The sequence below is a fragment of the Atractosteus spatula genome, chromosome 17, assembly GCF_055471065.1.
Source record: "Atractosteus spatula isolate fAtrSpa1 chromosome 17, fAtrSpa1.hap1, whole genome shotgun sequence".
In the NCBI taxonomy this organism is placed as follows: Eukaryota; Metazoa; Chordata; class Actinopteri; order Semionotiformes; family Lepisosteidae; genus Atractosteus; species Atractosteus spatula.
In genome coordinates this window covers 10,133,940-10,145,379 of record NC_142722.1, presented here as the reverse complement: position 1 = coordinate 10,145,379, position 11,440 = coordinate 10,133,940, and the positions used below count along the sequence as shown (strand labels likewise).

General features: G+C 40.7%; 1 protein-coding gene and 1 non-coding gene across 2 annotated transcripts; both read right to left on the bottom strand.

The window, feature by feature from the left end:
- Nucleotides 1-2,021: 2,021 nt before the first annotated feature.
- rnf185 (ring finger protein 185) lies at nt 2,022-10,493 on the bottom strand. The gene is made up of 7 exons (XM_088935549.1): nt 10,319-10,493; nt 8,496-8,711; nt 7,992-8,010; nt 7,209-7,321; nt 7,000-7,054; nt 5,174-5,291; nt 2,022-4,772 (listed from the first exon to the last, which is right to left on the bottom strand). Exons 2-7 carry the CDS (start codon nt 8,651-8,653, stop codon nt 4,675-4,677), a joined length of 561 nt encoding a protein of 186 aa, XP_088791675.1. The 5' UTR covers nt 8,654-8,711; nt 10,319-10,493; the 3' UTR covers nt 2,022-4,674.
- Nucleotides 10,494-11,100: 607 nt separating this feature from the next.
- Nucleotides 11,101-11,209, bottom strand: trnal-caa (transfer RNA leucine (anticodon CAA)). Its single transcript has 2 exons — nt 11,172-11,209; nt 11,101-11,146 (listed from the first exon to the last, which is right to left on the bottom strand). It is a non-coding gene; the product is annotated as a tRNA-Leu (tRNA).
- Nucleotides 11,210-11,440: the final 231 nt, after the last annotated feature.

Below are 11,440 nucleotides of genomic sequence, written 5' to 3'. Positions count from 1 at the left end.
ACAAGTGCCTGTTCACGGGCCAGTCTACCCTAAATGCCACACATCATCCCAGCTCTTGGCAGTGGAGCTCGAGACCGGGGAGTAGGGCATCCACTGCCACATAACTGCCCCATTCTTACCTCGTAGAAAAAGCTGCTGTTACCAGAGCAGCATGAGAGTTAGGTGTTGTTGCGCCGGACGGTTGTCATGTTCTGGAAGAGCTCACAGAATGGGATGTCCCAAGACGAGATCCGTGCAGCACTGTGCACTCTGGTTACTGGCATTCACTAAAACTGCAGTTGTGTAGCGACTGGACACTCCTGCCCAGACCATCACACTGGGACCCCATTGATTATGGTGAGGTGTTATGACTCATGGTCTCCAAGATCATGGTCCATCTTTAACGAGTTTGGCTATAAAGTCTAACTAGGTTAGAGACTGCAGTCCAGTGTTCCTGTGAACACCTCAGACTTTGTTTGGCCTTTGGTATTCACAAGCCATAAAGGCATTGTTCTCTTGATAATTTCTTCATTTCTTCATTTTAGCTAGATCTGACATTCACCAGGTTAAATCACCTCATCGCTTGCACTAATGGGGTGATTTAGTGTTGATGCACCAAAGAAAATTGAGTGGTCAGTCACGAATGATCAATTAAAAAAATCAAAACAAAGACATTTAGTATCCAAAATCCATATATTTTATTTTTCTAATAACATACTATCATTGCACAATTTTTTGGAGAAGTTTCTTTGATGCTCAGTAAAAACCTTCAGATTCCCCATCATATTTAAGATGGTTATGCCAACATTTTGCAGGTAAACCCTTTCATCAGTAAATTCATTTATGTGTGATTTCTGTGGATTTGGTAAAAGTATTAAGTTCAATAAATTGAAAGGGCAAATTTCATTATTGAACTGTTTACTACAGCTTCTTCTTCATTTAAGAAAGGGGCAGATGAGTTATTCATTGCTAGCACAAAACAAAAAATATCGATCTCAAGCTGAATGTCTTTTGTATACATATGTATAAGACACTGAATGTTCTGGATCTAGGTTATCTTAAGAACTTGTTGCACGAGAGCAGATAAACTCTTAATCTGTGGTCTGCTGATTCAGTTCTTCTTGCTCAAGGGTCAACAGGGTCTTCCCGTGTGCAGTGCCCTGCCTACTCAAACCCATTAGAGAATTTGCAGCTCTGCATATTTAAAATGTGCTTTAAAACCTCTCTTTTCACTGTAGACAATGTGCAATTTAGTTTCACTCTTGGTTTTAGTCGATTCAGTTTGCTCTGATTTTCTCAGTTTCCTGCTGGTAAGGGTATTTAGTGAGCTCTGATAATACAGTGCTTTTAAGTTTCAACAAAAAAATTGCATTATAGATATGAGTAGAATAGGTTTTTGTCAGTGCTATCTCTTCTTACCTCTGTACTGACTAAACACTATGAACTGTTTTCAGAACATCTATGCAGGTAAATTCAATGATGCTGAAGTAAGCCAGAGATAATTCTATAATTCGTAAACAGCAGTTTCAAAAATTATGGTACAGACACTGTAATATGTACACGTTGAGCACAACTAAAATATGTGCTGCCCACAAGCACTACTTACAAAGCTATTTTGTTTTTAAAAACAGCGTGGTACCGTTTGGTACTGTTGAGACAAGGTGTTTTGGATGAATGTTTTGTTTTTCCACAACAGAAGTAAGGTTTTCACATAGGATTTTCAACACTGAAATAGGAAAACAAACAAAAGTACTAAAAATATCTGGTACATTTGTCAATGTCAATTCATTGACAAAATGTTTCAGTGTTAATCTTTACTTTGACAGTTTATAATTTGTAGTAATAACAGAAACTGTTAATAGATTAAGTCTTGTGAATTGATTCTTGAGGGTTTATTTAATCAAATAACCCAAAAGGGTACTTAAGCAAACTTTAAATCTAAAGTTATTTTTCTACTTCCCCTCTTCAATTTTAATTACAGGCAACACTGCAATTTCTACCCTTTTGCTTTACATATTTTAAACAAAGACATTGAAAGAACATTTTCAAAAATACCTTTATTTAGAATCTCAGATATGGCATACAGAAGAGATGTAAAAATTAAGACAGTCTAAATGGAATAATTAAACTGAACTGAATGCATCTGATTTCTTCTCAAATCAAGTCTATTTATGTGGCTGGCAACAAATGTAACACTACACAATGTTATGCATTAATCATCATTCGTTAATAAAATTTACCAGATCCATTTAAAAAAACATACCAATAACCATACAGTGTAACAGAACTGAAGACATTGCACTTCTTCATCTAAATCAGGTGAACTGTGCTCATATTTCAAAGAGTTGCAACAATTAGCTACAACGTTTGTGAACCGTAATATAGACTTTTGAGAGACAACCTTCAAACCTTTCCCTCAACATTAATTTCCAAACAGAACGGAGCTACAATTCCACACAGCTCTCTCATTTCCACATCTGCATTAATGCTTCATTTAAAACGAATGGTTAATTTATGCTTTACAACTTCTGAAACTGGTTTTATAAAAAGTTGCAGGGCTAAAGTTTTGAAATCATTCTCTCACACCCACCTTGACAGAGTCAGAATGAGTGTCAGCAAGAGAAATTAAGAAGTAGGCTTCAAGAAGGCAGACACTGAACAGCTGCTTACACCTCCTTACTCATTAATTTTCTGTTAAATGTGGAATAATTCTGGTGTGTTGCAAGACGGACAGATCTTTCCATTATATTGCTTAAGCTTGTTTCCTAACATACCAGACCAAATTTCTAACCTTTCTGAAGTTGTCAAACCCAACCAGTTGTTTTCTTTAATCCATTCTACAGAAACAAACCCTTGGCTGACAGCAAGGTTGCACTATTGGTGAAGACCGCTAAACTGAAACATTTTACAATACATGCACTTCTGTACAATGGAGAAACAAAGGTGCTATTATTGCATGGATACTAAAATGAAGAAAATACTGTTATTCTTTCCCAGTGGTTAGCTGCTCTGTATCTAGGTGGTATGAATCTGTTAATCATACAAGTTCTAGGTGTCAGAGCAACAAGGCTCAGTGCACTGAGCGTGTTACAAAAGTGATATTGCCTCCCCTTCTGAAATCTAGACAGTGGATAACTCTGCCACAGCAGATTGGCAGAGAGTGTGCATGCTGGGAAGAGCCCCACTTGTTACATTAGCACAGAGAGTGCCATTGCCGACGCGAGTATTTGGTATAAACGGATGAAAATTAAAACCGTTTTACAAACAAGACTTAGAAATTCAAACTTGTATATAAGAAAACAAAAGAGGGGAGGCATTACAATGTGCTTGGTGTATAACCAGGTATGCTGTGACTGATCTTAAAGTACACAAAAGCACTAGAGGTGGGTTTGCATCAGCGATCCTCCATTTTTTGTATTTCACCCGTTAGCCATGAGGCGTAACTCACTTTATTCGTCAAGAACAAATCTGTATCATAGCTATAACTTATTTTCATTTTTTCCCCCCCATCTTCCATTGATGGAAGTCATTCATGAAACCATTTTGCATTTGGAGAACAGGTCGGCACCTAATGCTAATTGGAATTTGGAAACCCTGCAGTTAATGCCAAAATACACAGTGATGGACAGAATAAACTCCTCTTTGAAGCAAAAGCCTTAGAGTTGCTCAAATGTAACTAAATGCATTCTGAGCTTAATCTGTCATTAAGACAGATTCTTGAAATCTTGGATTCATCCCAAAGGCCATTTCACACAGACTCTACAACTGTGAAAAGCAGGACAACACTGACCTCTATCTGCAGTAATGCATCCAAATCACTGTTGAAGTTAGTGGAGAGTGTCATATGTACACAATAGCATGGAACAGGTTGCCTAACAATTCTATAAAATATAAAACTGGGATGTTCAACACCCCGGTGGGTGTGCTTATAATTTGTTAATATTAGAGATTAAAGATTAAAATGCACTGGAATTTCATTATTTTGGATTCAACTCACATATTCTGATCTCTACTTGAGATACCTGGTAGCATACTCTACCAAACTCAAATACGTCACCTGTTTCATTTAATCATTTTTTTAACATCAAGCATCTTAAAACAATGAGATTATTCCACCTGCGAGTAGCTTCACACCACAAGCAAAGCAAGATCATTAGTGCTGGAAGCAAGTATTACCAATATTACATTCAGATCCTGTCTCCTGCTGAAAGAGCTGTCAGCACAAAGGACACAGACAACATAAACCTAAGTGCATAAATCACTTCAAAGTGTGTTCATAACCTCAGAAGTGCTCTAGAACCATATTTCCAAATTCCATATGGGAACAATTATTGGAAATGGAAATTAAAAAAAATGACTGGCTCAAAATTGAAGACGCTGTAATTGAGAACCACGTTTATATACTGTATTTCATTCTTGTACGTCTTGTGCCATTACTGCTTTATTACTTATGTTAGCCTAAGGTTCAAAGATTACAAAGGGACAGATAAACCTTTACAAATGCTATAACTGCATTAAATGTACAACATTTACCTTTTGTAGTGCAGGATCTCATTTAAAACGCCCTCCCCATTTTTTTTTAAAGGATCACAGAATTTTTTTTTTCCTTCACAGTTTTTCCTTGTTTTGCTTCCGGAAAGTGAAAAGACGTCCACATTACGTGCAAAGTCCTTGTCCGTAGATCTCCAGGCCCTCCTACGCAATGAGCAGCCAGAACATGATCACCAGGGCCACGAACAGGAAGAGGCGGGACAGGAACTGCTCGTCCATATACTGTGGCGTCCCAGGGACAGCTTGACACGGAGAAACAGAAATAAGGCTACAAGGCAGAGTAGCGAGGTACCGATTCCATATAGAATCAGTTATACAAAGATAAACAGGACAATACAAAAACATGCAAAAAGCAACTGTTGTTCTGCTGTCTGGTTTACTGAAAAACAAAAACATCTTAAAGAAACAACAAAGCACTCTGTTGCTGGTATATTCATATATTAGTCAAATGGAAACACTGCTCTGCTTATATGCTCTATTCCATTTAATGTTTACTACAGTATTAATCAGCAAAAGGATTAAATTTCAGAGGCATTATCGTTTTCTTGTCCCATATGTATCTTTAGCACTTATTAAAATTATTCACTACTCTCAAGAGCTCAGCATGTGGCAACAGTGAACGGGTACAGAGTTAATTGATTACCTGGTGGTGGTCTCCCGTCGTTGATGTTAAAAGCTGTTGCGAAAATACCGAACGGAAAGGCTCCGATCCCAAAAGACATTTGAAATCCTCCATCTCCGAACCCAAAACCCTGGAAACCCTAGGAAACGACCAGGAGTAACATTCAGAAAAAAGAATATTGTAAAATAATTTCCATGTCTCCAAGACAAACAGACTCACTATTAAATTACAGAGATGGCACAGATGAATATAAATTGAAGCTGTAATCTAAACCCCAGTGAAGACTAATACACAATACGCCTTCTATTCATTAGAAATGAGGGCTCTCATGGTTTAAGAGTAAAACATGATTCACAGCACAATGAAAATCTTTGAATTAGGTCTTCTAACCATTACAGAAAAGGGGATTTCTGACGAACCACATGTTCCTGATCAGGGTTGGCACCTTTTAACCATTTTAAAATAAAGAACAGAAACTGTCTAAGATATGATTTCTTAAGATATTCCCCCAGGCTTAAATTAAGCAACTCATTTTCTCATTTTTCCTCAATAAGACCAGTAAAGCAAACAATGCACATTAATACCTGAGGTTAAACTCTTTTTGCTCTTCAACTGTTACATAGATAAAGAGCAATTTTTTTCTCCCTGTATTGAAAGAAATATAAAATATTCAAGACAAAAAGATTGTTAGGATATAAAGTTAAAGGGGTAGAATTAAAATAATTCATGTTAATTCAAGGTAAATCATGTTAGAATTCTACAATGTACTAGTAAGAGCTCACTTAGAACGCTGTGCACCATTTGGGATGTCAAACTACAGAAACAGATATTGCTCAGTATAGGGAGAAGTAACTGTATGTGTTCCTGGGCTTAGCAGAATGTCCTACACTGACAGAATAAAGTTCTGCATGACTCTCCTCTTTAACACAGAAAACTACATGAGGACCCAATTCAAAATCCTCAAAGGCACATCACTGGACTTCTTAGAATCACAACAATCCAGCATGGGCAGATGTAGTTTTTTTTTTTACACAAAGGGTTACTGAGAGATTGAAACAAGCTCCCCAGCCACACTGTTAAAGCCAACATCCTGGGTTCTTTGAAGAAATGACTGGATCCACATGAGATCCACAGTCGCTACTACCAACCAAACAAGTGAAAAGCTAGTCCTCCTCTCCTAACCCTCCTTTCGTTTTTATGGTCATAACGGGAAATTTCAAATCCAGATACAGAAGAAAGCAAAATCTTTTATTATGGGATGAAGAAGACTGATGGCCCACAGGGAAAGAATATACGTATGATGCAACACGAGAAAGAATGTTGGAAGCTCTCTCCTGCGACACTAAACAAGGCCTTTCCACTGGGGCCATAAGATATGTTTCATAAGTCCCTCTTGGATAGCTCTTTTCTTAATGAATAATGTGTGGCGTGACTTTCTTGCAGGCACTCTGATCCATGCAATTGTTTCATCAGATGAAGCATGTGCAATAAAGAGGACTTGATTACAAATAAGCACACTATTACCAAGCTAAAAAAAACGGAAATTACTTTATACTTTGCTGATTTACACACATACTAATAGACAACTGGAGCCGGATATCAAGACTAATCTTTTTAGGATCTCTTTTGTACAGGCTTTGTCTATCGTCTTTGTAATTTTAATTGGATCCACTGTGAAATGTGCTTTTTATGAATTGGGAAGTGCTTCGAGATTGTTGCTTTTCAAGATGAGATAAAAAGTGCATTATAATCAGCGAGACGCTTGGTGGAAGATGCTTTTAGAGAGGACACCTCCACACAACCAGATTGAGCTCCTGAAGGGGAGACAAGGGTGGTACCCCACTTACTCCTCGATTTTCTGGTTCAGGTCTCTGTCCTTGGGGTCTTGGAGGGGTCCTCTCTCTATGTGGCAAAAGCAGAAACCCAAATAAGCAAGTGAGAAGTAAAACATCACAACAATATGGCCTTTTTTCTCATTAGAACAAGAAAACACTCTGAAAGGATGGAGACTAGCGTAAATAAACCTTGGGTTTTTGCATCTCGCCATTTTGCATACCTTGGGTCCTGCTGTCCTGTGCTTCCTCTGCCATACAGTGGGATCACTTTATCACGGCTAATTCCTGCTTTGCACACTGGGCACACCTGCCTGTTTGGCCTGGTCTCTAACCACTGCAGGAGAGAAATAAAAAGCAATTACATTGCTAACAAAAACTCACTGAAGTACCACTTTTGTTTCTGTTTTAATAGTAGCACTACCTGATCACACAGTTCCTTCATTTGAATGTCAAAATTCATTTAAAAAAGCCAAGCAGAATTATTTAATCTTTTAGAAGAAACTTATTTGCTTAAAACTGTAATCTTTTTAAATACTTGATTAAAAAAACACAGATGCTGACTTGCGAGGGCTAATAATATGTACAAAAATTAGCCTTCAAAATTCATCTGAGCCGAAGACATTCAAGTCTTTAAGCTAAGGGTAGCAGATCTATAAATTCTCACTTACAGAGATATAGTCACACTGATTTTTGCAACTTTAAATTAATGCATATAACTGAGTATCACTAACACCCAGAAAACATGTAAACTATTAGAGCAAGCAACAGGAAGAACATGAAGCACATACTTCCTTCAGATGAGCATGCAGATGAGATGAGATGAGTAACAGACATGCAGTTACTAAGATACAGTTCATTGTAAATGTTGCATTTTTGCAAATGTCGATTGATAATCCTAAAGCAAAAGTCTGACACTCCAAACACTTTGCTGAAAACCAAACCTCACTGGGGCTTTATGTAACAAAAGCTGATGAAACTGAATGAAAACTACAGGCATTTCTCACCTGATGCAAGCAGGGCCAGCTGAGAGCATTCCCATGGGAGCACAGAGTAACAGTAAAGAGGAAAAAAAAACAGCGAGTTAATTTCCTACCAATTTCCAACCAAAACAATAAATTACATGGAAGCTATATACAAGTGTCACTGTTTCCCTGCTGATACCCATTAGTAGCAAAATAAACATGCTTAAAACACAACAGCCAGATGGTTGATGGGAATTTCTGGAGGTGGTCTTTCTGACCATCATGCCTTGAAAGCTGTCTTCTAGACATTATCAGCAAAGAAAGCCCACAACTAACTAATCTGCTGTCATGACAATTTCTAACGTACAGCTCACCCTGTGCACAACAGAATAGCCCATGCCAATAATTCTAAATGTGCATTCACAAATTGACACAGGACCACACCTGTCCCACCCCACATCGCATTGACCCCCTTGTCTGCGGCTCTCCCCCCCGCTTAGCACATGGAATTCTGGGAAACAGGTGCACAGATGCACGCACACGCACCAGAACAGGTGTCCACAGAGACTGATGACCGCGTCCTTGGCTGTGTCCAGGCAGATGTTGCACTCAAACGTGCTGTCCTGGTTACTGCCCTCTCCGGTGGTGCAGCCGGTGCTGGCACTGTCCGTGGAGCCCGACGCCGTAGGGCCTGCGCTGGCCATCTCCGGCTGTAGTCAAGGGAACGGCGGACAGGAAAAGCTAGCCCTCTGTTGCTGGCTCCTAGAGAAAGCAAACAAGCACAGGACAGCGTTTGAGATCTGTTACAAGTATACTGGGAGGCAGTGAAAACACAACAAATGCTGCTTCTTCCAACACTCATTTGTTGCACTTTTTTGCCTTTCAGTTTATTTACACACACACACAGGTTAATAAGAATTCCTTGTATCTATATAGCAATTTTCATTATAAAGTACATCAAAGCACTTATTAACATAGAGGAAGATGGCTAATATTCAGAACAATGAACTGCAAAAAACTGCACAAATATAAAATGCAGTGTCAGAAAACTGGTTAATACAGTAGCTGAACAACTTAACAGTGGACAAGAAAATGACTACAATACCAGGACGAATCCTAGCTACGTCAAATCATTTTACAAGGAAGGGCTTCTACACTCAGGAGAGAGACAGGCAGGTTATCTCAAAACACCATGTTCGCGTCCGAGTACTGACACCGTCACAAGTGCAAAACAAAATCCAAGACATAAAAAATCTATAAAAAAAGATCATACTATTAATTAACAGCAGCGAGGAAAACCAAGAGAGAGTTGTGATTTCACTGAAACCTTAACTGGAAGAAAAGTTAGTCAAATATTAATGCTTCATCTTTGAATTCCGGCCATGTTTGCATACATTGTATTTTTTAAAAAAAAAAACATACCGTAATTGTAGAGATTTTAGCTATTGAATTCTGAGTATTCTTATATCCGAATTATGTTTATTATATCGATCAAATCCACAATGTAGTTCAGCAAGTACACTCCAGACAACGACTGCAGGATGTAGTTATTTCTCGTGGAAACCGTGCAAAAATGCTGTCCTTTCAGAATCGGATGTCTCTTCGTGAAAAGGCGAGTTAGGTGACCGTGTACACCAAGAATAAAAGTCTCTCAACGTAACAAAGCATACCAAGTCCGCAAATCCCGAGTACTTACTGGACGATTATCCAGACTAGAGCCACCCGTCCAGATTTAGTAACAACCTGGTAACACCGTCACGAACAGGATCGCACCGACTGTGTCTGAAGGAAAACTCTGACCCCGCACCAGGACCACTGGGAAGGAGACAGGTTATCACTGACCCAGGTGCTGCAACAGACCCGCAATACCCCCCCGCCGCCTCAATGCAACAGTTAGATCCGTGTTTCAGGTGAACAGCTCAGCAAATCGTATCCCACAGCGCTCAAAAGCATGGTGTAAGCCCTTGTCGACAACCCGAGAGCTCGCTGGTCCCGGCTGCGACCCCAGCCGAAGCGACAGACGGCGACAGGCGCAGCCGGGCCAGCGCAGGGAGACGAGTCCCGGCGGGCCTCACGCAACCCCGGCGCAAAACTGACTCACGCAAATACGCACGACTGGCGACACAATAGTGCACTCTTACACGAAACCGGTGTAAAAGCCAACTCCCCGTCGTGGGCTCGTACTAGGACACGGGTCAGGGCCATTTGATTCTTGTATGTGTCAATGACTAGCGCTAGAGGTACTCGAGGAATGTCTTGGAAGACACCCCCCCGCCCCGTGTTTTCACTACTTGTCGTGGCTCAGATCCGCTCGGCCTCCGCGCCGATCGCCCCGAAAACAACAAAACCGTCACGGCACACCGCCTTACCTTTCCCCCTCTCATCAGGCGGCCCCCTCAGCGTCAGCGTCGTCGTCGTCGTCCGTGAATCTCCTCGGTTTCTCGAGTTTTCCTCTCGCTGCTGCTGCTGCTGCTGCTGCTGCTGGGTCTGTCCGTCTGGCTGGATCCGCTGCTGCCCCGATTCCGACAGCACCCGGAAGCACACGCGCAGGAACGCGACAGCGTGACCCGAGCGAGAGCCGCGAGCCGCGCCGGCACGGTCTTGATCTATTTATCGCGTCGCTGGCAAGGAGGGCCGCCGTAGAGAAAACCGACAGATTTAAACGAAACACATCTGAGGTGTAGCCGAACTATCAGGCGCCGCATTTCTGTTTCCACTCAGCATTCATTTCGCATCTTGGGCAAGCCTGTTTTTTTTTTTTTTAGCCCATTATTGCCCAAACCGTCCGTCATCATATATCACGCTTGTAAGACCCCTGTCTTTACCAAGCAAGTACAGGTACACCACGTATTGTGGGTCTGATGTTTTAACGAGAGGCGAAGACCCGTGTTGGTTAGGGTTTTATCTGAAAAAGGCGAGAGCAGTGGCCCCTGGCGGTGTCTCGGCGGTTTTACTGGCGAAGCCGATGCCAGGTAAAGCTGGGAGACGCAGTCACGTCGTGCTAACAAGAAGGAGCAAAAGCGAAAACCCCCGTTTTAGATCGACCTCACGGACGCGGAATATTCTCAATTTAAAATACATAACTTTTATAACAGGGAATGTGACGCGTCCGTTTTTATACGGTCGGAGAAAACAAGTGCCAAAAAGGTCATGTCAGAAGTGGGATTCGAACCCACGCCTCCATTCGGAGACCAGAATACCCGCCCAGGGAAGGAGTCGCTCCTTGAGTCTGGCGCCTTAGACCACTCGGCCATCCTGACACTGACGTTCTCTGTATCTAAACAGGACTATATGTATCTATCTGTCATGTCTTTTCATGTACATTTGCGATTAATCGCGCAATGCGTTACATTCACTGATGTTAATTAATCGATTTACATTTTGCAGGACAGCTGTTTGTCTGGTAAAGAATAAGAGACATTACAACGTAACACAGGAATGACTTAAACCCGTAAAAAATTGATGCATTACATTTTGTAATGTTAATTTTC